The sequence below is a fragment of the Poeciliopsis prolifica genome, unplaced genomic scaffold, assembly GCF_027474105.1.
Source record: "Poeciliopsis prolifica strain line A6 unplaced genomic scaffold, Auburn_PproV2 SCAFFOLD005, whole genome shotgun sequence".
In the NCBI taxonomy this organism is placed as follows: Eukaryota; Metazoa; Chordata; class Actinopteri; order Cyprinodontiformes; family Poeciliidae; genus Poeciliopsis; species Poeciliopsis prolifica.
In genome coordinates this window covers 639,124-665,003 of record NW_026562380.1, presented here as the reverse complement: position 1 = coordinate 665,003, position 25,880 = coordinate 639,124, and the positions used below count along the sequence as shown (strand labels likewise).

Below are 25,880 nucleotides of genomic sequence, written 5' to 3'. Positions count from 1 at the left end.
ATTTTTTACATTTTTGCTTTCACACTGACTCTGTCAAACAAAACCCTTTGAAAAGACTTGTTCCCCTCCTTGCCTGTGGTGGCGCTGCACCAAGAACCACTGATGGAAACCATACAAAACCCCCTGAAGAAGCCATTGAGCAAAACTTTCTTCTTAATGAAATAAATGAAGCAGCATCAGAGTTTAGTGGTCATAGGATTTCTTTCTTGTCTTTGGTAAAAGATGATGGACCATTTCTCCCACTGGTGCCAGACTCTTGTGTTTGTTTATGTAGTCCACCAAAGTCCGCTTCCTGCTTTTGGAGTGGACTCCAGTCCACTCGGCGTTGACATGTGCCTTCCAACCACACCAGAACTGAAGCCTGGGTCCGTAGGTGGACAGAGTTTGCTTCACACACATCAGAGTTTGATTATACAGTCACACCTCCTCAAACTAACCAAACTTTCTGGACAAACAAACTACAGTTCAATTAAAGTGGACTTAACAGTTTAATTTTAGGGTGCAAATACACCCTAAAATAACAAAAAAAAAAATTGTCAGGTTCTTTGGCCAAAGCCTCCATTAAACAACAATGTTTTCATGGACCAAAAGTTTCTGCACAGTTCAGGTTTTCAGACAGTTTGTTTCTGAAACTGAAATTTTGTATTTGGGTGGAAACTGGAGTTTCTGACTGTGAGCCAGAAAAAAACCCTGCTTCATATTAACTCAATTAGTGATCACAAATTAACTTAATTAGTTACCATTCATTACCTGCTTATTCATGTTTCTCTCTTTATTTCTGATTTTTATTTATTTGTTTGTTTTGCTTTCCCAGCTTTTACAGTTTGACAAAGAGCTGTCGATGTTCAAGGATCAACTGGATGAGATGGAGATCACTTTCCCACCCACGTAAGAACCACGGCACTTTTTAGCACCTTTACATCGCAAACATGTTGGTATAGAAACATCTGTAATCCTCTGTTTTATTTAATAACATGTTTACCGTCTCAAAGCAAACACTGCAGCTTTAACATCTTTTCTATGTTAATATGTTTCTGCTTTGTTGAACTTTTTGCACTACATGACATTTGAAGGTGTTTTAGCCTGCAGGGCATGAAAACTGACCTTGAAAGGTTTAATATTTTATAGAATATAACATCCAGTTTTAGAGGAAACTATACAGGAAACCAAATTACTTCACCAGACTTTACATCAAATCACGAGGAAGTAGTTTAGGCCATTCCTAAATAATGGTTTACAAAAAAATAAAATAAAAAAAAAGCTTTTTCTTAGTAGTTAATTGTTAAATGCAAAGTTTTTCTGATATCACTATTAAAACCATAACAACCAGAACACTGAAGGATTTTATGCTGTAAAACCATCCACTTATTTTGCCTTTTTCCACACGTGACCACATCTGTCTTATTTAAAATAGCATGTTTTCTTGTCTTACTCATTTTGAAGAGTAGTTAAAATGTCACATTTATTGCAGACAGTTATGAGTTAATAATTATACAGTCCTAGACACTCTGGTCATCTTCCTGCAAAGTGTAAATTACAGAAAAATATTTGTTACTTAAATTTTGTGTGAATATTAGTGGATTTTTGTAAAAACAGCTAAAAAAATCAAAAACTTTCCTTTCCTTCCAAATAAATATTTTCAACTTGAAATTATTTTACTGCAAAACAAAAAGATTAATTTACCTAGGATGAAAATAAACAAAGCTGGCGCAATGTCATTTTAATGGTTTAAAACACATCTTGTAGGAATACTTTCAGTTTATTCCTGATTTAAATTCAGAGCAGCTTATTAATATTCTGGACATGCAAAAAACTCTTAAAAATCAAACTTAACGCAGTATTTTGTTGTAGTGAGCAGGCTTTTCATGCTCTGAACACTCTAAAACCAGAAGCAGACTCTGTCACTTTTTCTCCAGGCGGTACAATAAAAGCTCTTGAATTCTTGCTTTATAGGGATCAGTATGATTGCACATGTTCCCAAACGGCTCCCGAGTGGATTCGAGTGTGCGTGCCGCACCAAGCGCCACGGGCCGCATTGATAACGCTGTCTCAGCGGGACGAGGTGGAGACGGGAGCCGGCGGTTCTTCTCCTCCTCAAACAAATGCATTTGCAATTAGCCCTTTCAGAGGAGAGGGAGGGCAAACATGTGGCTGGCGCGGAAATATGTTTCGGGGAGCGTTGCGTTAATGGCGCTTGACCTTTGCCGTCGGTTGTGACTCAATCAGTGCAGATAATGAAACGCTGTAATCAAACAATAATTACTTGATAAACTGCTCTGGTGGCAGGCGTGGGGCGGCGGGGGATTTTAACTTGTCTGTGTGTGTGTCTGCGGATGTGTGGGTGTGAGGAAGGACTTTGGAAACATAGGACGTTCCAAATTTGTGTGTGCGTGCGTGTGTGTGTGTGAATCGATTAGAGATTGCTTGTGTGTGGCTCAGTCACGGCGCTGCGAGTCCCTGATTTTTAAATGACTCTGTGTCTTAATCAGGGACCCCATTTACATCACTTTGCATAAGTGACAGGTGGATTTATCGTCCTTTTACACCTCCCGACTCTTGCACCTTTCCATATAACACTGAATCATCTCTCCACAGGGAGGCATGAACCTGCTGCAGCAAAAGAATACAAATGATGTCCTCACACTTGAGGCCATGATGAATCAAACAGATGAAACGCGGGAGCGGCGTATGAAATCCGATTTGATCAACTCTTAGTCTGCCACAAAACACATCATTGTCGAGCTTGTAATGTGCAGCGGTGGCCTAGTTAAACTTAAACAACCCGTTTCTGCCTCTCTGGTACCCTTCCCCCTGTCAAGCCTCACCGATTGCTCACCATCACATGCTCTGTTCAGGACCGTCCCCTCGCCATCTGTGATGTTATTACTCTTTTCTTTTTTTTTTTTTTATGCCGGCCATCAGAGCGGAGCCTCACCGCTGCACACAGGCATGCACACACACGACTCACTTTGCTCCCAATCTATAAATCAATAATAGTCACAAACATTTAATCTTTAAGGTAATTCTCTCCGTGGATTGGATATCACAGTGAGATAGCCTTGCACAAATCAACTGAGGATTTGACAGAAAAGTGATAAAAATGGTGAAACGTGTAAATGATATAGATTAATTTCCGACAGACAGATGGATTTCAAGTTTTTTTTTTTTTTATTATGGTTTACAGCTAATGGACACTCAAAATTGTGTTTCTTATATCTATTTATATATACAGTATATAAATGTTCCATAAAACCATTAAAATCGATGTGTTCAAAACATTTAAGGTTTTTTGGGAGATAGCTTTCTGCTCTGCAATATTTTTTATAATTTTAATAATTTTGTTCTTGTGTAAATTATTGCATTTTTCAGTTCTTAAGGACTGGAGCTGAGTGACCCAGATGTTAGCGTTTCTGAGCCCAAAATTCCCTCTTCAATTCAATTAGAACATGATTATTTATTTTTCCCTGAGTTAAATTAAATGCTATCATATATTTTGGGCAGGAAAAATCTACAATAGCAGTCAGTCTTGCAACAAATCTGATGAGGCCTCTGACTGAAGCCTGCTGCTGTACAACATGCTAACAACTGAATATTTCTCAGTAGCATGTCCTGCATGATAACCATCAGTTGCAAGCACAATTGATCCATCTCATTTGGTTTGCCGCTCCTCTTTCTCTGGCCCTATGATTAGAAAACTGCACAGATCTTGTCGATGAATCTTGCGTTTATTGTTCAGGATGGACAAAAAAAAAATATTATTTTCCGTCAAGTTCTTTAAACATTTACTAAGTAGGTATTTTTCTTTTTAATGGGGAAAACTTGAAAAATCTTTTCACATTTTGGATTTACAAAAACGTGCGTATCCCTTCAATCTTTATTTAACCAGAAAAAAACTGCTTGAGAGAAAATATTTACACAAAATGGTTAAAACAGTTTGTAACAGTAACTAAAGTGTTTCAGATTGGTTAATTGTTCAGTACATAAAACAAAATAATGTTTTGTTTTTCCTTCTTTTTATTCAATTTTCTGGGCCCGCAAGTCAAATGTGACTAAACGTTTGGGCACCTCTGACTTATACTATAATACTTATTGGTGCTTAATTATTTTTTAATATTAAGATATTATTATTGAGATGCACCTGTTTGTCTCAAACCTTGAGTTGTGAGAACAAGACAAAAAGGTGATGCATTTTTCCAAATTTTTTTGTAAAGCAGGAAATTCCTTCTCTCTGCATCTTTGCAGGGGCCGTAAATTTCAAAATATATATTCCTCCACTTTCAAGAAGTCATCTGTCAAAGTCGGTGGTGACACGTCTGAGTACTTGGGCACTGGGGTGAGGAATTTGCCCGGGTCTTGTGACAGTTGGACCTGGAGCCAGTCGGCTGGCGTTCCGACGGGCCGACCAAGCGCCTCAACACCGTCAGGGTGACGCAGGCAGGATCGCATGTCCACTCGGGGAGGGAAAGATGAAACTATTACGCTTATCGTTTATTTAGAAACGGTTTCTCTATCAGCTGTAATACATGAAACTGCCAACCAACCATGAGGCCATGGACTGCTGCACAGCCGTTATTAAAAGTAATGGTAAGTTTTACCGCAGATCATAGTACCTTTTATTTCATATTTTAATGGCATAACATAGGTAATATCCCCCTAAAAACATACAAAAGTACCAGTAACTTATTCATGTATTTTGATTGATTTAAGGGAAAGCTTTTAGTACTCCTCTGATCTGATTTCTCTTCTGTTTTTTTTGCACAAGATCGATGCAAAAATTGAATTGGTCCCCAGCTTCTGAAGAAAAAAGAAAGAAAAAAAGTAAAATAAATGCAGAGGCTGATGAGCGGACCGTGGAGGGAGAATGTATTCGAGCCGTAACGTGGTTACTGCAGTGGGCTTTGAGGGAGATTTTGAGTGACATCAGACGAGCAGCATGACTCCATCAGTGGCCATATCATGAGTGATTTCAGAGCCGGAAGACAATATGGAAGAGGGGAAAGAAGTCAGATAGATTTCTGAGGGATTTCTGTTGGATTTTCAGTCATTTAAAGAATGAAAGCAAAATTGGAGGTACCTAAAGCACATGAAACCAGAATATTAATGATTTACTGATTACTAGTATCAATGACCAGAGGTGCATAAAGTCAGGCTCGGAGTTTGAATCCATGTTTAACCTCAGGATTTCTTATATTCAGCTTTCTTCCTGAATCAAATTTGTAATCTCTGAATAATAGTAAACTTAAGATGATTGAGTTCACCTGCTAGTATTTGTTGTTTACCGCCTGAATTTATTATAATCCATTGCTCCAAATTATTTGGTAGCTAATTTATTGCAACTCCTTTAATTTTTTTCTTCTCTGATTTGTTTTATTTGAAAACTAAGCTTTGGAATTCAGAAAGTCCAAACTAAGATGAAATAAACCAGCAGTTCCAAACACCAAGGGTTGATCAATAATGTTTTGGATATTATCAATCCAAAACTATCAATAACATCAATACTAACTGGATCGAGTCTGGGCTTGTGAGATCAATACTTTAGTTTCAGATTCCCTCTTGAAATTGTATTTAATTTGTGTTGTAGCTTTATCAACTTTACCCCCAAAAATTATTTGCTCTCAAATTATATTTTTTTATACTTTGTTTTGGAAAACAATGCACACAATTGTTTTTCTATTGTTTATCATGTTAATATGTTGTAAAAATATTTAGTAAAAACCTTATTTACCTTATCTGAATTGTGTACTAATTTTTAACAAAATAATAAAAACAGAAAAACTACAAAAGTACCAAAAGCTCAAAAGTTTGATGATATATTAAACTTAAATAACTATAAGTATTGGTATTGGTATTGGTATTGGTATCAGCGATACTGGAACTGTATTTACTTTACCAGATCAATACCAAAATATGCAGTATCGCACGAGTTGAAATATTTTGGCAAAAGTGAAAATAATATGAATGAAAGTACCAATATGCTGGTTTGCTTATTATTCTTGGAAAAAAACTTGTAAGTTACAAAATATTCACCTGGGTGTCTTTTGGAAATAAATTATAAGTTACAGAAAGTAACCCGGAAGTTTTTGGAAAATGGAGAAAATTACTTGTAACTTATGGGTTGAATTATGTATTGCTACTGTAATGTTTTAGTTTATTATACTGTGTTCATTTTGATAGTATTAGGTTCTTAATTTTACAAAAAATGTAATTTTGAATTTGGAAAGAAAGCTGCTTCATTTCAACAGATGAAACGTAAATGAAAAATACCTAAATCTGTTCCAAGCTGACGTTCGTTGCTGCAACATTGACCTACAGTATAAATAAAGCAGGGAATTGTTCCTAAATTCTCCTCTCCTAACCCAAACATCTCTGTAGGCTTCTGTAGTAAGACTGGTTGACAGATCTTAGTGGGACCAGGGTGTCTCTATTGCTGCTTCATTGTTTGTCAAGTCTAGACATGAGACGCAGCAGAGGAGCCCAACCTGACCTAGAGGTCGGGAGGTGAGCTGTGTTGTGAGACTGAAACTGATAAATGCTCGATGCATTGAAAGCTTCTTATGTTTTCAAAGCTTCAGAATGTGAGAGTGTGAGGCTAAATGTTCCACTGCTGTGAAGAAACTTAATGTCCAGAGAAACATGAAGCCACCTGCTAGTTTCTGGCTGTTTTCCACACCTTATCTATGAACAGGCCTCTTCCTTGCGTCCCTTACCGCCTGAATGCCGGTAGAAATGATCTCACCCTCTCTGTATGAGCATTTGGTTGTGAAGACATTAGTTGAACAGCCCTTCTGTTTGCCCCACATATGAAGGAAGCTGCTTGTTTTCTGCTCTCTGACAGCTGTGCTGCTCCACAGCAGCGGCACGTGACTCCGTTTAAGGAGCGCCACTGATACAGTGGAGCCACAACGTTGTGTTAAAAAGTGCTCCACTGTGAGTGTGTGGTTTGTGTTGGCTGCTCCCGGCGTTACGGCCTGATCTACTGAACAGGAACATTGTTTTACAAGCAGCAGCGCATCCATCATTCTAACTACTGGAGAGCCAGTGGAGATGATGAGGGGCGACTGTGGCGATTACAGCAGAAGATTCGCTGCTGTCATATATCGTCGCCTCTTGCCTGAGACGACGCTTCTTGAGATGAAAGCTTTGTTCAAAGCGATCTTGCTCAGAGAGGCTTAAATGGACGCCATCTGTGTCCTCCTGTCTTCATTTAGATCAGCTAAAGGCAGAAGTTGTCATTGCTGAATCCCAGAAAATCTGCAGGGCAACCGACGGCGTTGCACTCTGTTTGCGCTCTTCTGTGCCAACATTGTGCCTGTGAGCCTCCCAGCTCCACACATTCAGCCTTGTTGATAGCATTTGGCTGATCTTCTTGAAGCTTTCTGTGTGTTGTGTTTTACCAAGCTTCCCCTGACAACTGCGAGCAAACATAGATGTAGAGAGGCTACGAGTCATTTGAAGGCAACGGATTCCTACTTCCAGCCAATCCCATCGACGCTGACGCCCATAACATCATGTCTCGCATATAAAAACTCTTTATCTTTGGCTTCCTGACCTACCTATATCCTCAAGTTTATATTGCACTCATTAAATACTCAGTAAGTAAATAGTCCACTGTTTGGCCTGTCACTTTTTCACTATATAGGGCTTTTGCTCTGGAGATAAGAGTTCAAATGGACTTTAAAATCAAGAAAAGACAGATTCATAAAAATGCACTGGGTGTAGCTATGTTAGATATAATAGAGCAATGTATACTCTGAGGTGTCTATGCATATTTTGTTTTATTGCAAGCACAAACTTTTATGTACCCATTTTATCTCAATAAAATACTTTATTGGGATTTTATGTGACAAGGAAGTGAGCTGGAGTTTTTTTCCAGGTAATTTTAACACTAGGTTTTAAAACAATATTCTATAAAGGCATATGATTCATTTATTTATTTATTCATTCATAAAGCACTTCAGTATTGTGTGTTTTCGAGGCACATAGTGCTTTTCTATAGCACAATCAAGTGATTATATTAACTTGTTAAAAAAAATTATATATTTAAGTTCAATTCACTTTATTTTGGTAAATTATCAACATTAAACACAGAAAATAAAACTAATATTAATTAACAAACCCATAATTTACCAAAAAAGGAATAGGCTGAAGCCAAAGCTTATATTTTCCTACCCTGTTCATATACTTAGCAGCTTACTGTCATAAAAAATGGCTGTATCTATCAAATATGGCTCAAAAGACATTTTACTTTGTAATTTAACACCCTGAAATTGGGCTTCTGTCCCTTTTAAGAAATTCCTGCTCTGTCTGAAACTCCACCTTCAGGAAGTGACATCATCGCTCCTCTGTTAACCCTTTTACAATGTTTTTACCAGCATTGCACTGAGAGGTTGTTGTGCGCAGTTTCAGCATGTGTTGCTAATTGCTGCTGGCTAGTCTAAAGGAGTTAGTGAAGTAGACACTTTGTAGCTTGGAAACAGCGACTCTGAGGAGAAGCTGCATCTTGAAGGCAAGGCTAGGTTCACCCGTTCATTCTTCACATCTAATGGTTGCCACGGTAGATTAAATGAATCAAGGCAATACCCCAGTTATGTTTTTGATGAGGAAATAGCATTACATTATGTAAAGCTTCACAAAGTTGATTTTACATAATACTGTCCATTTAAAAATAAAACATTTTCAAAACGATTGGTTACCAATTTAATTTAGTGCCACGTTGTGGGAGGTTTTGGGGGTAAAAAGATCAGAATTGAGCCGTTCAGACTGCCATGAAAAAGTTAGATATGGGCAGAAATAATCGGATTTGAAGTCCAATATTCACCAGATGTTCTTTGTGCAATCAGACATGAAAGAATGGGCAAAATGTCAGCATCTGGGGTAATAAAATCTAAAAAGATAAACTGCAAAACGTCAGTTACTGGCTGTAATCTGGACAAAATGTGAAAAAGTTCAGGCAGTATAAACACTTTTGCACTGTATATAAACATTGCTTCCCAGGTTGCTGGGTGAGGCCAGGTTTCACCCCATACGTCGGGGCTGTCCTCACCTTGCCAAGTTTTTTTTTTTTTCTACTGTTGCAAGACAAACAAGCTGACACCAGCAGCAACACATGTGAGTAATGTGCCAGCAGCCAAGTCAAACATTAAACCCTAAACCAAGCATGAATGAATGAGCTCTCCATGGCTGCTAGCGGGGTCCTGATAGGAGACCGTACACACATGTATCATCTGCAGAGTGGCCGGCTGCACAAAAGAATGGATTAACTGTACAGTCTCAACAACAGGCATCCATCAAAGGACATTTTTCAGCCTCAACTTGAACATGTGCTTATTGTTAAACTTGATGTGGCTGGCACAACTCTGGGAAATATTTCATTTATAATCGTGGGTGTTGGACTCATTTCTCCATGTTTGATTTGTGTCCGAGAGGTTTTAGCTGTGCTGCGTTAGCTATTATCAGCTGCAGCTTAATTAGAGTAATTAGCCTTGCTGTAACCCACACACCCTCTCCGACAGTTTACCCTCCAAGATAAGTTTGTGAGTTTCCTTATCGGACGCATCAATCACTTTGTTTGCTGCTGCACTCATGCTGGACTCATAGAAGGGTGCGGTAACAGAAAAAGGAAGTATACACCTGCAAATGTAGAGAATGGGAGTTTAATGGTTACATCTGAGTGTTTTTAATCATTTTTTTACAACTAGCCATCATCAGAAGTGGCCAACCTGTTTTGTTCGGTGGAAGTTATCAAGCGGGAGTTCATTGTTTGAAGGAGGTGAAGAGGGAAACTTGATTTTCTCTCAATCTGTTTAACACCAAAATGACCCCAATCTTGTTAGTCAATAAAGCTCCGAGACCAACCCTGGTTGTTCTCATCCCGTCACCTCAGGAAGCGGCGGCGTTCAGGCCACCCTGAAGTGGAGCGGCTCTCAAAGCTCTTTGAAGCCTTTGCTCTTTTCCACCCTCACTTCTGTCTGATCCATCTTTATCCCCTCTCCTCTGCCTCCCGATCTCTATCTGTTTCACTCATCCTATTCTTCAAGCTCTCTTTTTATCCCAGGATCACTCCTTCAGACCTTTGATTTGCATGTCAAAAACTCCATGCCTCCCACAGCCCCTTCCCCACTGAGTTTGAGTGTTATTAATGCTAATTGGAGGCGGGGAACTCCTTTAAGAAGTCAGCTGGTCTGTTTGTACACCTGGTGGGATGTGTGTGTGTGTGTGCATGTGTGTGTGTGTGTGTGTGAGAGCCAGAGACATCTTCTGGTTTAAGGTGCAAGTGCAGTGGGGGAATTGAAAGGTTTATTTATGGGTATTGTAAACATTTATTACATACCGAGATATGTATGACAAGAATTTGGTTCTAAGTCTGTCGCAATAAGCAATTAATCAATTTATCAATTATTTGCATGGTGAATTAAAATGAGTTCAATCATTTCCATTTTTATTATTAACATTTTTGAAGGGCAATTTTATTTTACAGGCTTCATAATCATTCTATATATGGTTTCAGTTGTTCGTGATTTTTATTTTCTTTCTATTTATTGTTTTTCATTGTTGCGTTTTATTTTGGATATTTAAAATGTCTTCCAGTTTCAGTGTAGTGTTTTGTACAAAATTAAAGTTTATTACACTTTCAGAGGGCAAATAAAATCATTAATTTGTCTCATGTTGTAACTCATACAATAGATATATCTTGTGCAAGAAGGAACTCCAGTAGCAGTCAGTAATGCATCGAAGCTGAAGAGGCCTCTGACAAAAAAAAGAACCTGCCACAACAACTTGTAATTTAGTTCCATATATGTAAAACAGGAACTTGTGTCACTTCAAAAACACAAAATTTACCAATCTAACCAATCAAATCTACCAATAGAACTGATACTTTTTCATCAACACTTAAAACAAGCCTCTACATCTTCCTGAAAAGTTCATCTTAAATTATTTTGTCTAATTTCAAGTTTACTAAGATATTTACACTGGAAACTAGACCAAACATACTTGGTAAGATTTATGTTTGCACTGATTAACCTGTTATATATTTAAATAAAGCTTAATTTTAGATTAAACAGGCCACAGAACATACTGTGGTCAAATAAAACATATCTGTTCAATACATGAACAAATACCATATATAAGATATATTTTCTCATATCTTAATAACAGTTTCTATCATAGTGCTGATCTTTACAGCCCAGTGTAACGTGTATACTCCAGAACTGAGGAGTGTTATGGAGAAAGGCTAAATGTTGTCCTAATGGCCACAGAGATGATTATTCTGGTATCAGTTTACATCCCAGCTCTTGTTGTGGTGAAAGAACTAAAAAGAACCGCACTGAAAGATATGATATCCTTCACTACAATGTCCAATTAAGCTATCAAAGCCTGGCAAGTGTGATGAATAAAACCCCCAGTGTCTGTGTGTGTTTATTTTACCATTAGGGTATCATTGTCCTCAGAGGAGAGTGGCTCGGTGTTATGCTACAGTTAGCGCGCGTGGCACTGAGGGAGCAAATTGGATTGGTATTACAGTATGTAAGCCTGCTGTTACATCCTGATGAGCGCAGACAAACAAATTGGATTGGTGGCGTGTAAATCCGAAGCAGTTTGATGAGCCGGAGGGGCAAATTGAATTCTCAACAATGTAAATCTGCATCAGCTCGATGGCTTCCCGCCCGACTCCGCCACTTAAATCACGCGATTGTTCCCCCGTCGTTTCCAAGGCACAATCGCTCATGGCCATTTGCTGCGGCGCCTAATCTGTTTTTGATGACCGTGCTGGGGTGTCGCTGTACATATGGGCAACTGAACGTCCCTCTGGCCCGCTCTGCACAAATCACACTCGTTCTGTTTTACTTCAGCCTCCGACACACACACATATACGCAACCTGTACATTTGGCAGAGAAAGATTGCTTTGATAGAGCCATCCTCGTGTGTTGATTCAAGTGATTACTCAGATGTTTGGTGATATTAATGGACCTCCTGTTTTCTTCTGATCTTTATCTGTGAGATGACAGATGATATTTATTTCTCTTTTCCAACTCTGATTAATACACGTTATGTTTAATGGCATCTTCTAAGGAAACCACTACCAGGAGTGAATAGTTTTTCCTGTTCATTTGTTGCTCTGACTGTTGTGTTTGTGTTTCTCTGCAGTTATCCGTACAGTGAAGACCTCAGTCACGCCAAGCAGTATAACACCACCAGATGCCCCGCCTGGTGTGACCGGATCCTCATGTCAACTTCTGCCAAATGCCTGATTGCTAAGGTGAGCAACTGACTTTTGATTTTAAAAATTTGCAACCAACTTTGCTTTTACATCTTGAAAATTATAATGTCACAGGCACAAACTTTAAGCCAAATTCGTCTGGATAGCACTTCAAACTTTACATAGTAACCATTTATGGAAAAAGCAATAAACTGGTAACATTTCACATTTGATTATGTCAAATGTCATCATCAAGCAAATAAACATCAAATATATTGATCAATATTTCAGTTTTTATGAATCAAAGGAAATTCTAAAGAGGTGGGTTTTTAGCTTTGGTTTAAATTAACTCAGCGTTTCGGCAGTTTTGCAATTTGAAAACGGAATGCTGCTTCTCCATGTTTGGTTCTGGTTCTGGAAATGCGGAGTAGACCAGAACCAGAAGACCTGAGTGGTCTGGAAGGTCGACACGACAACAACAGGTCTATTTTAATGTATTTTGATTATTGGGGCGCCACCTGCTGTGGCCCCCGTCCTGGAAATCGGGTCAGAAATTGGCAGAATAATCTTGTCATTTGATCCAGATGCTGCAACAAGATGATCATCCTAAATATACAGCCAAAGATTTAACAGAATGAGTTAGATCAAGGCATATTGGTGTGTTAAGATGTCCCAGTCAAAGTCCAACAGACACCCTCAATCCTATTTGAGGCTACTTTTGCAAAATTGTTGAAGAAAAACCCCTAAAAGCTCGTTAGTGTCACTGCAGTAATGTGTTCTCTCCCAGCTGCATTTAAATGTTAAATGAATGAAATGTTTCCTCCATTTGTTCCTGAATGTCCTTTTGACCCACTGAGCCAAGGAACAGTGTTTATCCCAGCACTTATAGAGTTCTGCTGGGCCCCATCTTCTTCATAAAGCCTCGTCTTCCTCAGAGAGTTGAACCCCTGTTTAACTTCGGATCCGCCTAGAATTACAAACAGCAGCCAATCTGCCGCCTTTCTGCTTCTCTCACAGCCAGTGCTGCTCTGTTTCTCCCCCGACTATTTAATTTGTTTGCTGGATTACAGAGTGATCCTGCATGCAGCCGAGCAGCGTTCACACACATTTGGTTTTACTCCTTGACAAATACATCTTTAAACCCAAACCAGCCAGGAACCCAATGAAAAAACATAAAATTTTGAACTTTTTGGACTTCTAAGTCTTAGTATTTTAGTGTGTGGGTGTGGGAGAGGTGCAGCAGTGTGTTGTACAGAACCAGCCCACAGTGGGGGGGCTGCTCAGGAAGTTTGGCTTTCTTTTGTCTTCAACAAATGAGAAGAAATTCCTTCCTGATCTTTCTTCTCCAGCGACTGAAGCTTCAATGGAGATCTGCAGCCTTCCCAAAACATCAAGGCTGATCTCTGGAACAAAAGGTTGAGAAAACAGCAACTTTAAAACACCTGCAGTACGAGATGTCACAGCGTAATAAAACTGGCCCGGTGTTTCCAGATTGTGAAATAACTTAGGATTAACTTCAAGTGTACAAAATGTTATTTGGAACAGTCATTATACGCAAAGCAAAGAAGAAACTGGAATTAATTTCTGCTTACAGGAAAAGGTGCCCAGAAAAATGACTAAACACACAAAAGCTCAACTTCAGGCTTTAAAAAAAACAAAACCTGGCTACCCACTGTCAGGCATGGTGATGGAGTAGTGGTTCAATGGGCTAACATGAATCACTCCTGTTGTCTGTGTGACTGCTACAGCTTGACCCAAAGGTCAAGGTCATGGTATGACATTGATGCCAAACAACAAATCCACTGGAGAACAACTGGAAATGAAACAAAATAGGTGTTAAAATGGTCCAGTCAAAGTTCAGACCTCAACTTGACTGAAATGCTGTAGAACATAAGATAAATGTGCAGAAATTGGAAATCTGCAAACCTTTTATTTTTTCCTTACTTTTAATTTTTTCCTTTATTCCTTATTTTTTCTTTTCTTTTTTTTCCCTTCATTTTCTTTATTTTTCTTTCAAATAATTTTTTTCTCTTTGACATTTCTTTTTTTCTTTGTATCTTTTGTTTTTTGTTTTCTTTCCTTCTTTTCTTTTTTTCTGTCTGCAAACTTTTAATTACTTAAATCTATGAAGTAAAGTCAGGTTGGACAAAATTCTTCTGCAACAGTGAGCGAGTCTGAAAACCTGAAACAGAAAACCTTTACTGAGTTATTGCTGCTACAGACCTGCTGAAATGTGGGATTTATTTTTGTTTTTCACATTTTGATATAATAAATAATGTTTGTTTTTATGATATTTATTAATTTGTTGGGTTTTCCAATCCCAGGAGGATTGCCAGCTTTCCACTTGAATGAATAAGCCTGTCACAATAAATGATTAATCAATTAATCGCATGATAAATTAAAATTAACTCGATAATTTCCATTCTGATTTATTTTTTTTGAAAAGCAGTTTTTATACAGAGACATTGTAATAAATTTTATTTATGGCTTTAGTTGTGTATGTTTTTTATTTCTGTTTTATTTATTGTTTTTGGTTGTTTTATTTTGGAGTTTTAAAATGTCTTTAAAGTGTCCATTTTCAGTGTTAGGTGTTTGTTATAAATTAGTTTATTCTTCTTTGCATAATTGCACCATTATCAATACATCGCTTCTCTTTTCACAATTTATAGTTCTGCAAAATTATGACAGACCTAGTTGTAAATAGTTTATCTCTCTGCAGAATGATGAACTTGAAAACAATCCTAGCAGCTTTTCCTGGATTGGTAATAAAAGGCTATTGCTGCTATCTTTCCATATTGTCAGAAATTATAATGCAAATTGCAACAACTGTAATTTATGTGCACAAAACTTTGTGCACAGATCTGCTAATATCAAAAAACATAATTTTGGAGTTTCCATTAAACAAGAAACACAATTAAAATCTCATTTGAATAAGTTTGTTCACACCAAGTTATTGAAATCATGCTGCCCCATGTCTCTGTCCTCTACTTCCTGTCCTCTTCTCCGTGGTTTGCGCCAGTAGCAACACTGTAGAAAAACCTGTTTGCATTGCAGTTTAGCAAAATAAAACAATTTCAATATGGCCACAAAAACATTCTAGTGCCACAACTTTTTTTTCTTTATTAGGGTGTTTCCATTAAGCACATTTATTTTTACAATGATATTTGATCAATGGAAACACTGATGATGATGCTCATTAGGTATATTATGCAACTGCTTTCCTTACATCCTCATTAGTGAAACCCTGAAATAAAGAGGGTGTACTTTCTTTCGCTGCAGGTACATCCAGTCTCCTTTATCAACTTAATTTATCAGAATTATGTTAAAGGTGATTCTCGCTCACAGCTGGCTGCTTGTTTGCTTTCCTCGCCCTGAAGTGCCGGCTAATTGCTAGTAATGCAAGGCCGGAGTGGAACAGTTTAGTGCTTTCGCAGATTGGCTGATGATTCACGGAGCGCCCACTCCCAGGCTCTGAGCATACAGATTGTTGAGACATGGGCCCGTAAACAGCCCGGCATGCGGCGTCATCTATCATGGCACGGTCGGTTAACTCGCCATCATGTTATTTTCTGCTTGCCGAGCCCTAACACGCCAAAGGTTGCCTGCTGGCTGCGCGGCGCGGCACCAGCTCCGGGAGCGCCGGTAATGAATGTGTAGCCGAGCGAGCGCTCCCTCCCTGCCAGAGGAGCCCCCGGGTAATTTGTTTATCTGTCTAAAGATTACGCAGCCCGAAAATCCACAATTTTATGCTGCCTTTGTAAATTACCAAGTGTGTGTTTGATGAATGAATCCCAGGCTTGCGGGGGAAGGAGGAGGGACGCCCGTCACTTGAATAGAGAGGTGGCGGCTCGCTTGGAGAGGCGGCGGCGCGCTGACCCCGCGCCGCTGCCGGATCTCTGAAGTTAATTCTGAATTTGCTTTATCGCTCATTCTCCAACTCCCTCCTCAGAAACAGGACTGCGGATCTGTATGCGTGTGGCTGTTCAAAAGCTCTTTAGTTCAACCAGACGCGTTATGATTTATTCTCCAGTCTGAAGATTCATGAGTGAACCGGCATCAGGCTGTTGGTGTGTGGAGAGGAATCCAGAAACAACATTGTCTCCCACAGTGGGAATGAAGCAAATACACAATGTGGGAATTATTTCTGCTCTTTGCTTCTTCGCTCTGAAGGGTTTCAAATCATGTAGATCTAAAGTTAAAATGAGAAATTGGAATGTTTTCACAAAGTTAACTGTTTTGAGACTTGCGTCCATCCATTTTCATTACTTCATTATTTTCAATTACTTTTGTGTCGTTTACATTCATAAAAATCCCCCAAATATTATTACAGCTGAAATGGATAGAAAAAACCCACAAACACGTGAATGCTTAAAACTGCTTAATAATTCAAACACCAAATAATATCCATTAACACAGTGAGGAAACTAACAGAAGCTAACATCTACAGTGTTGATTATTTCCATCCAGTCAGTACCAAGAAAAATAAATGTCTTTCCTGGATTGGCTGCTTTGCAAACGTTGTTGACTCTGTAAGCAAAATGTGCTTGTCTGAGTGCGTTTCTGCTGGTTTTGCAGCACTAATACATTTTATTTTTCTGTCTCTGCAGCCAGAAGATGGGAAAAAGGAGGGAGAGCAGGAAAATGAAGAGAATGCAATAGTGTATGATAACATTGGGCCAAATGTCTGCATGGGGGACCACAAGGTAACACCAGGGGCTCCAGCCATTTTTCTCTGTCATTGTAAATGAATCTCCCTTTAAATGTTGTTGAAACTGGCAAGATGTGGAGGAGGCTTTCTGAGAAATGCCTTTTCAAAGTATTGTTAAATAATGTCTTATGATCTTATGGGTTTGAAAAAAAAAGTGCACTGCAAAGGCAATTCTCTGCATCAACATTTTATTGCAAAACACGTTGGTGGCACCGTCATGCTGAGGGTCTTGTTTTTTGTCAATGTCATTAATGTAGAACAGTTTTAAATTCCAGTCAGTTTTGATCCTGAGGCGTCCTTAGAGGGATTTTATCTTTCATCATCACACTATCTTTCATCATCACACTTTTGTTGCATGTTCATCCGAACATGCAACAAAATAATAACTCAATGAGAGAAAATTTAGGTTGTTTTCCCAATTTTTTATAGTAAATGCTGTTTCAGAGTAAAAAAATTAATCTGTTAGTTTGATTCTAAAATGTTCAAACACGTATTGCACATTTCTGCCAGGAATAAATATAAACAAATTATTCATTTTCAAATATAATGCTCTCCAAATCTCAAATAAGTCATTACAGTTCAATAAAACTAGTATGTTTGAAGGCTTAACTTTCATCAGTCAAACCAATTTGCTCAGCAATATATTAAATACTTTAGTAAACTAAACATTTTACAGCTGGATATTACCTGTCTGAATAATATCGGTGTTTAGTTTCTACGCATTGGGGAAAACTAGCGGGAGTTTTTAAAACAATGTGCCAGAGTCAGGCGTTCTCCTCTGGTTTACCGAACCCGAAGCGCCCGGCCAGCCGGCAGACGGTGAGGGGAGCCGGCTGTTGCCCTGCGTTTTAGTCCACTTCCTGCTTTTCCATTCATCAGAACAGAGATCTGTGCTTTTAGACGGACCATTGTTGCCTTTTTTCGTCCACATAAGAGTTCAATTTTGCAGTCAAGCCTCCCCAAAAGAACTAAGCTTTCTAATCAAACAAAGTAGAGTTGGATTAAACAGGGCTGGTGTGAATCCACCCTGAGATTTGCAATGGCCTAGTCAAAGGCCAGAACTAAATCTGATTGAAAACTTGTGGGGATCGTTCTGTCCAAACTCCTAAGATTTTTTTTTCTTAGGAGTTTGGAGAGATACTGCATGACAGAGTACAGAAACACATTCAGGTGCCTTCAGTTAAATCTGTTCTCATGTAAAGGCACCCTGGACACTAAAAAAAAAAAAGTGCAGCAGCCTCCAAATCACACATCAGTGCTAAAATCTCGGCTGCCTCTGTTTAAGAAGTGTCCAGTGTAGTTGACACTCAGGCCCAAAAATGTGCGGTGCTGCTGTGTGAGTTTAACCTGCATGTTAAAGGTGCTCAGAGGTCAGAGGGCAGCAGCGAGTCCTATTCCCACAGAGCAACAACTCACCGGTTTCTTTTTCCTGACTGTGGTTTGTCTCCTTCCCCCCTGCCAGCCCGTCTTCCTGTCCTTCCGATTACCAGCGGGGAAAGGTAATCCTTATGCATGTTCCTGCAGATGTTGTGTGGTGCAGTGATTTCGTGGTAAATATCATTTTTCTTTTTTTTTTTTTTTATTTAACATTCTTTCCCATTGTTGCAACTGTTTGCTTTGATTTGCTTGTGTTTTCTCTCCCATTATCTCACACCAAAGTACTTGTAAGAGCAAATGTTTCCTATCTGAAGAACTTTTATCCAGAGAACTTAAAATGCATCGATCATTTTAAGATGCTTTCTTACAAGCTAGACTTTAATTTTTTTTTTATTCTAACCCATGAGTGAATGTCCTATAAGTCAAGTAGTGCAAAAGTATTCATACTACTTGGACTTTTCCCCATTTTGTCACCTCACTATCACAAACAGAAGTATTTTGAAGTTTGTGAACAATCAGTGCAAAAACACAAAATCTTGTCAAATGTTTTGTCTAATTTCTAAAGCAAATATCTTAGTACACTTAAAATGAGACAAATAACTTTGAAGTAACTTTTCAGAAAGATAGATAAGCTTGTTTTAAGTCTATAATTATTTAATAGAAACAAAAATCATATGAGTTCCACTGGCAGATTTTTTTTTCACTTTAAACAGGAAAAATATTTAGCTATGAGAAAAACTTGGATTTTTATCTATATTTGAGAATGTTTTACTTGAAAGAAACTTATTTATCTTGCTAAAAAGTTACTTTTTAGTTACTTTTGTTTTATTTCAAGCACTCGAAGATATTTGGTGGGATTTTGAGTTTTTGCAGTGATGGAGTTGAATAGAAAAACAAGTGGAAAACGTAAGACTAGAATAGGACAATGACCCTAAAAATGAAAAATAAGTAAATCAAAGTCTATTGAAGTGTTAGAATGGCCTAGTCAAAGTTCAGACGTTCATCTAATCTAAATTCCCTGGAGTTTGTGGTTGTGATGTTGCAAAATGGGCAAAAGACTCATGAATATTTTTGAAAAGCATCCCAACTCTGCAAAAACACTAAATCTAAGTATTTTGGTTTCTAGTGTAAATCTCTTTATACAAGTTGGATCAAAACAGAACAAACTTACAAGTAACTTTCATGAAAATACCAGAGCTTGATTTAAGTTAATAATTCGTTATTAATATTAAGGATTTTATTACTTAAACAAGCTCCGATATCTCACTGAAAAGCTACTTCCAAGTTAGTTTGATGCGCTAAGATATTCAGACTAGAAACTGAACCAAAAATACTTCGTAAGATTTTGTGTTTCTGCAGCGAATACTTTTTAAAATGAACGTGTAAACGTTTTATCTTCCTTTTTTTCTCCTCTCCCACAGGGAATTCTTGCCAAAGGGAGGTAGAACATATTCCATGAAGAGCCTATGTGAAAACACCTGAAAAACATACACACACGCGCACACACACACACACACACACACACACACACACACACACACACACACACACACACACACACACACACACATGTGCACGCAGTTTGCACATGCACACACTGAAGATCCCAGACAAGCTTCTTTTATTTTCAGCGGCGCTGAGTTTTCCGGACGGCTCATCCGTGCCGTTTTCTCTCCATAAAACACTCGTCGCGATGCGGACGAGCGCCAGAGGAGGCGCCAGAGGAGGCGCCAGAGGAGGCCCCGGCTCCGTGCCACAGACGCACATTGCTGACCTCACCGTTGCCATGCAACCCCATTCCCCAGAAGAAGAAGAAGAAAAAAAGACAATCAGGCCGATGAATAAGTCACCCTTTTTTTCCATGCCTCGTTTCCAAAACTCTAATCCAAATCAGTCATACTACATGCTTTTAGACATTTTACTGGCCATTTTTAGGTATGCCTAAATGTATAGAAGCTACTTTTCAAACAGTATGTAAGGTGTTAAACAAAAAAAAACAGAAAAAATAAGAAAAATGTGCAATGCAAATCATGTATATCTATATTGTTAGGTTTATTTGTACATTTGACAGTATAATATAGAGCCTTGGATGGTTTTAGTGCAGTTCTCTGACCAAACTTCGCCGTCCCTGTTGGAATAAGTAGGACTTCTGATCTTAGTTCATTATGAAACTATATGAAACTATATACTTTTCATCCTGTTGCCTGACACATCAGTGGACTTTTTCATTTTATATGCTGTTCTTTTTAAAGAGATAATTTATGAGTCGCACCAAAACGTTTGTGCTGCAGCGTGCGCAGATGCTGAGTGAGCGGGAACGCCACGGAAAGCTTCGGATAAGTTCAGGAAGAAAAACTCTTTGGTGATTTATTGCCTATCCAAGAATGTTTTAAGCAGTGCCATAGACCATTCAAGTATATATATATATATATATATATATATATATATATATATATATATATATATATATATATATATATAAGTGTTTGATATAAATACCACCCTCACATTATGTCGTTATTATTCCTATTCTAACTTATTTCTATAATATTATGGTTCTGAATGTGATATTTTAGGCTTGGGTGTCCCTTAAGATGTAAACAGTTTTTGTTTTTTGTTTTTTTTTGTTACTGCATTGTGGTGCCAAGTATCCTGCACAGACATAAAGTGTGTAAGAGTTGAGAAATGTCATCTGTAAAGGTGTTTATTTCCAAATGTAAGACTCTAAACCCAGAAGAAGAAGAAAGCAGGGAGATTTTCTTCTTCTTCTGTGTGGAGCCCCCAGGACGAGCATTAAAGGGGGCAACCGGAGATGGCAGCGTTTATATTTTTTCCTTCTTTTATCGCGTTCGTTCACCACACTACAGGTTTCGGACTGTTTAAAGCCGTCGGACCGATTCTTTGTGATTTCTTTATTCGTTTCATCTTGATGAATCACAGCAAGTGGAATTTTTAAATGTTTTTTCTTTTTTTTTTTTGTGCCAGCCGGAGAGTTAAAGTCGTCTTTTGTGTTTGTTTGTAGGCAAAAAAGAAGCTTGTTTTTGTTCCTGCTGGTCATTCTTAATATGCTGTAGGAGTTTAAGCCACAGTTGTTGTTTTTTTCTTCACTCTATGTTATAAAAGCAGACAAGAGATTTTATTCTAGCCCCTTCTGGAAGGCCTGGCCTCTATTATAGGTGATGCAGTTCTTAAGCAATAAAAACCATTAGAGCTCAACTCGTGTTTTGTCTCTTTAATCAGTTTCTTTATTCAGAAGCGACTCACTTTATTGTATGTTAGGCTTTGCAATTTACTTGTCCAAGTTAGTTTTACCAATTAACTTTTTATAGAAATTGTAGAGATGTATATAGATAAAATTGTGAATTGGAGTATAAAAAAAAACATAAAGAACACGTATCTTCATGAAGATATTTTTTAAATTATGCAAATTTCTTTCACTATTAATATTAGTTTGATATTTTAAATCAAATATTTCATTTGATTGTAGGTTTACTACCAAATTTTAAAAAATGTAATCTAATGAATCGATTCCTGATTGGCCTGATGAGGCCTCAGATTTATGAGGTCAGCTGCAGTAGCAGGTACTGTCCACAGAGGGCGCTCTTCCGTCCAGCAGTACCACCTTACATTTACTGAGAACCACCAAAAGCCAGTTTTCTTACTTAAATCAGAATACAAAAAAGAATCATGTTAGTTATTTCCAAAAATTTAAATTTTTTTCATAACTAATATTTTTTTAAATTTTGTTCCATTTTCTATAAAGCCCATTCACACAGTAAAATAAAACATAAAAAAAGCTTGTTAAATAATTTATTCATAATACAAAGTCTTGTTTTTCCTTCCTATATTCTTCCTGGAAGCAATAATACTTTTTTTTTAGATCAACATAATTAAAGTTGCTGCAGTTTTCTGGCCCGCTCCATAATGAGGTAAAACTCAAAACTCCTCTGAATGAAAACAAAGGGAAGATGTTAAAAGAAATGGTTTTGCTTCCTTGTTTTTACAGTGATTATTTACAGCAAGTATTTTCTGCCTGCACTTCTCTGCGTGAAGAGTTGAATAAAAGGTTGAGAAAACGGATTAAAAACGTAAACAGCGGGTCAAATAGCTGAGGGAGGGAGAGAGACATGAAGTTTGAACCAACATAACTTATCCCGTATAAAATATATACAATCTCACTTCACTCATCCCAAGCAGACAACCCCTCCTACACTCCCAAAAACAAAAGGCTTAATAACTCTTGCTTTTTTTTAGCACAGCGGATTTACCCTGGTTAAAGTGAGCTTCAGAACCTCACAGGCCCGTTTACACCATGCGTCTGCAATCCGGATCAGCATGGAGGCGGTGTGGTGAAAAAAATCATAACATCTGACAAAAGATGGGGGCTGCTGTTTAAAGCAGAAAAAAAGTTACTTTAAAGCAACAGAAATGAGAAATTTTGAACTGGAAAATTTTTGATTATTGTTGAGACTTTTCCTGGTCGACACCAATTTTTTTAAAAGGAATTTTTAACTAAATAATCCCCATTTATGCAATGAAGCATGCATCCCTGACCCTACATTTGATTTATATTAAACTGAAAAAAGTGCATCAAAGAGCAAGTTGTTGGTTGATGTGTTAACGTGCCAACAACAAAAAGTAGCAATTCTTAGTTTTAATGCATTTAGCAAATCATTGAATCAGAGCCAATCAATGAAAAATCGGCTGATTCCGATTCCTGGACCATTAATTGGTGCATTTCTAGTTGGGGAAAATGCTTTCATGCATGAATAAGGATGATATTTCTGTTTTACAATGGATTGAAAACTAAGAAAAAAAAGTTGAATACCATTAATTTTCTCTTTTTTAATCTGTTTTATTCCTGTATCGACCAGGAAAAGTCTGATTGGTGCATCTCTAATAACAATAAAAAAAAACAAAAGGTCCTGAAGTTCCCTGGAAATTTGGGTTATTACTGTTGAATAAATGAGTGAGTCTCGCTGATCCGGATTTAATATTGTGTTTAAATTTGCCGCCGCAGTTAAAACTCCCACTTGGCAAGTTTCTTCCTCAGTTTTACTGTCCTCTGCACCGACAGAAACTTGGACTCTGTTTTTTTTTTTCCTTCAAGTTCAGCTCGGACGAGGAGTTCTGGAGCGCCTGGTGTCCAGTTTAGATGGAGCCCCTCTCTCTGGCATTTTCTCTGCCCGAGCAAAATGAAACAAAAAAAAATTATAAATTGCGCTTCCCGTCACACGCAGGTTGCTATGTCAGGTGGGAACTGAGTGGGACGGGTCTCCGGCGCTGGACGCCGCTGCTCTGTCCATCACAAGGTGTCCGAGCTGTTACTGCAGGGGCTGATCAGCGCCAGGTTGCTGGTGGCCTTGTGCTTCTTCAACAGTCTCGTGATTTTCTCGTCGTCAGAGTTGGGGTCCAGCGGCTTGTTGTACTCGTCGTCTTCCTCGTTGTCCGAGCTCTCCTTCATCTTCTCCGTCTCAGAGTCGTGCTTCTTCTTGGCTGAGGCCATCTCCGCGGCGTGTCTCTTCCTCCACTTGGTCCTCCGGTTCTGGAACCAAACCTGGGGCAGTGCAGAAAAAAAAAATCTAATAAATGATGCAAATATTCACCTATTATCTGTTACAGTGGCTGTGAATTTTAATTCATTTTTTTAAAAGACGTAATTCTGATTACCTTTACTTGACTCTCGGTCATTCCTAGGGAGTAGGCCAGCCGGGCTCGCTCGGGTCCAGCCAGGTATTTGGTCTGCTCGAAGGTTTTCTCCAGAGCAAAAATCTGCTGCCCGGAAAACGTGGGCCTGGAGTGTTTCTTCTTGCCGTCTTTGTCCACCATGAGGTTTGCCTGAGCTGCAGAGCACCAGACAGAAACATGGAGGGGAAATAAATTCAGAAAATTCCTTTAATTTGTCCTGTCTCAACAAAAATATCTTCCAGATTGTCTTGTCATATATCTATTAATTTAAAAATATATAGACATATTTTTTTTTTTACACAATTGTGATTTAATTTACATCTATATCTGATTTGTTAGAATGAAAAACTCAAAAAGTCATGAGAGAAACTTAAAAACACATCAAATATATAAAATTATCAATTTAAAATTAAAACATTATATTTTAAAACACCTTGTTTTAAATCAACTGCACTGTATTTCAATTAGAGCACTTTTAGCTTGACATAAAACTTTTTTTTACAGTTAATATATCTCAAAAACACAATAGATTTAATAGCATGTCTCACTGATTTTGCCTATTCCTGTTATCTGTTTTTAAAGCTTTTATTTTAAAGCGTTTTGCACAAATAAAATTTAAAAAATCAACTTGTTCTAGTTTGTGCAATAAAATCTGGTCAAAGCCGACAAATTAAATATTATAATAATTTGGGTGATCAGGGTCTTTGTAAGGTTGTTTAGTAAAATGTGTATAAACGCGACAATAATTTAGTCGATAATTCAAAATAAAAACTGATTTACTCAATGATGGAAAAAAATAAATTTTATAATATATTTCAGGGTAGGGTGGAAAATCTAATGCACCCAATAATAGCTGCAGAAAAACTAAATTTACTAAAATGATGGCTAATAAATAAATAAATAATTTTAAGAGCGTCATTACTTGGACACGGAACCCGCGGGTCCCTCCACGGGGCGCCCTGCATCACCCCGGGCCAGAAGATGGGCGCCCTGCCGGGCAGCTCGGCCAGCGGCTTCGGGTACCGGGACACCGCGGGGCTGAAGTACATCCCGGCCGCTGTGGTCGCCGCCAGCCCGTTTATCCGCGGGAAGCCGGACAGCAGCTGCCCGGCGGTGGTGATGGGTCTCCCCAGAATGTCGCTTATTCCATGCGGGGTTCCCCCGGAGATCTGCGAGCTGAGGTTGGACAGCGAGGGCGCCTTGAAGCCCGCCGGGCTCTGCTGCAGCGCGTACGGGAACAGCGACGTCTTCATCTCGGTCATGTTGTGCAGCGCCGCCAGCGGGGTGCTGCCCAGAACGAACGCGCTCTGCCGGTTACCGTCCATCTGCCCGACCGCTAACATTTGTAAACATGAACCACCGAACTCACTTCAGTGGAAATAAAGGACTTTTTTAATTTTTTAAAGGCGCTGTTGTCGCTTTTCCTCCCAGAGTGTCCTGGATGTCGGAGGAAGAGTCGGGAAAAACTTCTTCTCTCCTGGGAAGTTCAGACCCGGATGAAACCCCCCCGGAAAGTGTCTCTCCGTGTTTGTTTAGGTCGCGGTCCGCCGCAGGAATCCTCGCCCGAGTCAGCCGCCTCGATGATGTTTTTAGTGGTTTTGATGGGAACCATTAAAGAGTCTCCTTTTCATCCCATAAATTGACTCGCTCTCTGCTGGAAGGGAAGCGGGACTCACTGATAACATCACAACCACCTGCAGGCGCTCCCTTCTGATTGGATACCGCTGAGTGATGCTGCATTCTGATTGGAGGACCCGGAGCCGCCGCTGATACGTCTTAGCCTAATGATATGTTCACGTATCGTCGGAAATAGAACATTTGTATTTTTACTGCATTTGTTTTTGTGGTGATTAATCAGTTAAGAGCCTGAAAACCATTTCCCCCCGTCTCCTTGTTTGTCAATATTT

At 38.6% G+C, this 25,880-nt stretch overlaps 2 protein-coding genes across 3 annotated transcripts in view; one reads left to right on the top strand and one right to left on the bottom strand.

Moving 5' to 3' along the window:
• Positions 1 to 20,694, top strand: part of LOC129359605 (inositol polyphosphate-5-phosphatase A-like) — a 151,743-nt gene extending 131,049 nt beyond the window's left edge. The window contains exons 12-16 of one of the 2 annotated variants that reach the window (XM_055029349.1): positions 815 to 888; positions 12,149 to 12,260; positions 16,808 to 16,903; positions 18,371 to 18,407; positions 19,707 to 20,694. In XM_055029349.1, the coding sequence (XP_054885324.1) occupies positions 815 to 888; positions 12,149 to 12,260; positions 16,808 to 16,903; positions 18,371 to 18,407; positions 19,707 to 19,744 (357 nt within the window). In that variant the 3' untranslated portion in view covers positions 19,745 to 20,694. Of the gene's footprint in view, positions 1 to 814; positions 889 to 12,148; positions 12,261 to 16,807; positions 16,904 to 18,370; positions 18,459 to 19,706 lie in introns of both variants that reach the window. The other variant, XM_055029348.1, reaches the window with a different exon arrangement.
• Positions 20,695 to 22,080: 1,386 nt separating this feature from the next.
• On the bottom strand, positions 22,081 to 25,611 carry nkx6.2 (NK6 homeobox 2). Its single transcript, XM_055030299.1, has 3 exons — positions 24,896 to 25,611; positions 23,956 to 24,128; positions 22,081 to 23,842 (listed from the first exon to the last, which is right to left on the bottom strand). The coding sequence occupies exons 1-3, from the start codon at positions 25,314 to 25,316 to the stop codon at positions 23,591 to 23,593; spliced, it is 846 nt and encodes a 281-aa protein (XP_054886274.1). The 5' UTR covers positions 25,317 to 25,611; the 3' UTR covers positions 22,081 to 23,590.
• Positions 25,612 to 25,880: the final 269 nt, after the last annotated feature.

Bases quoted from the DNA above. Each gene is read 5' to 3' on its own strand.
- nkx6.2 (XM_055030299.1), bottom strand. From the start codon at position 25,316: ATGTTAGCGGTCGGGCAGATGGACGGTAACCGGCAGAGCGCGTTCGTT. The intron at 24,129-24,895 runs GTAATGACGCTC...GGTGCTCTGCAG, and splicing joins CCCGCGGGTTCCGTGTCCAA to CTCAGGCAAACCTCATGGTG. The intron at 23,843-23,955 runs GTAATCAGAATT...GCACTGCCCCAG, and splicing joins TGACCGAGAGTCAAGTAAAG to GTTTGGTTCCAGAACCGGAG.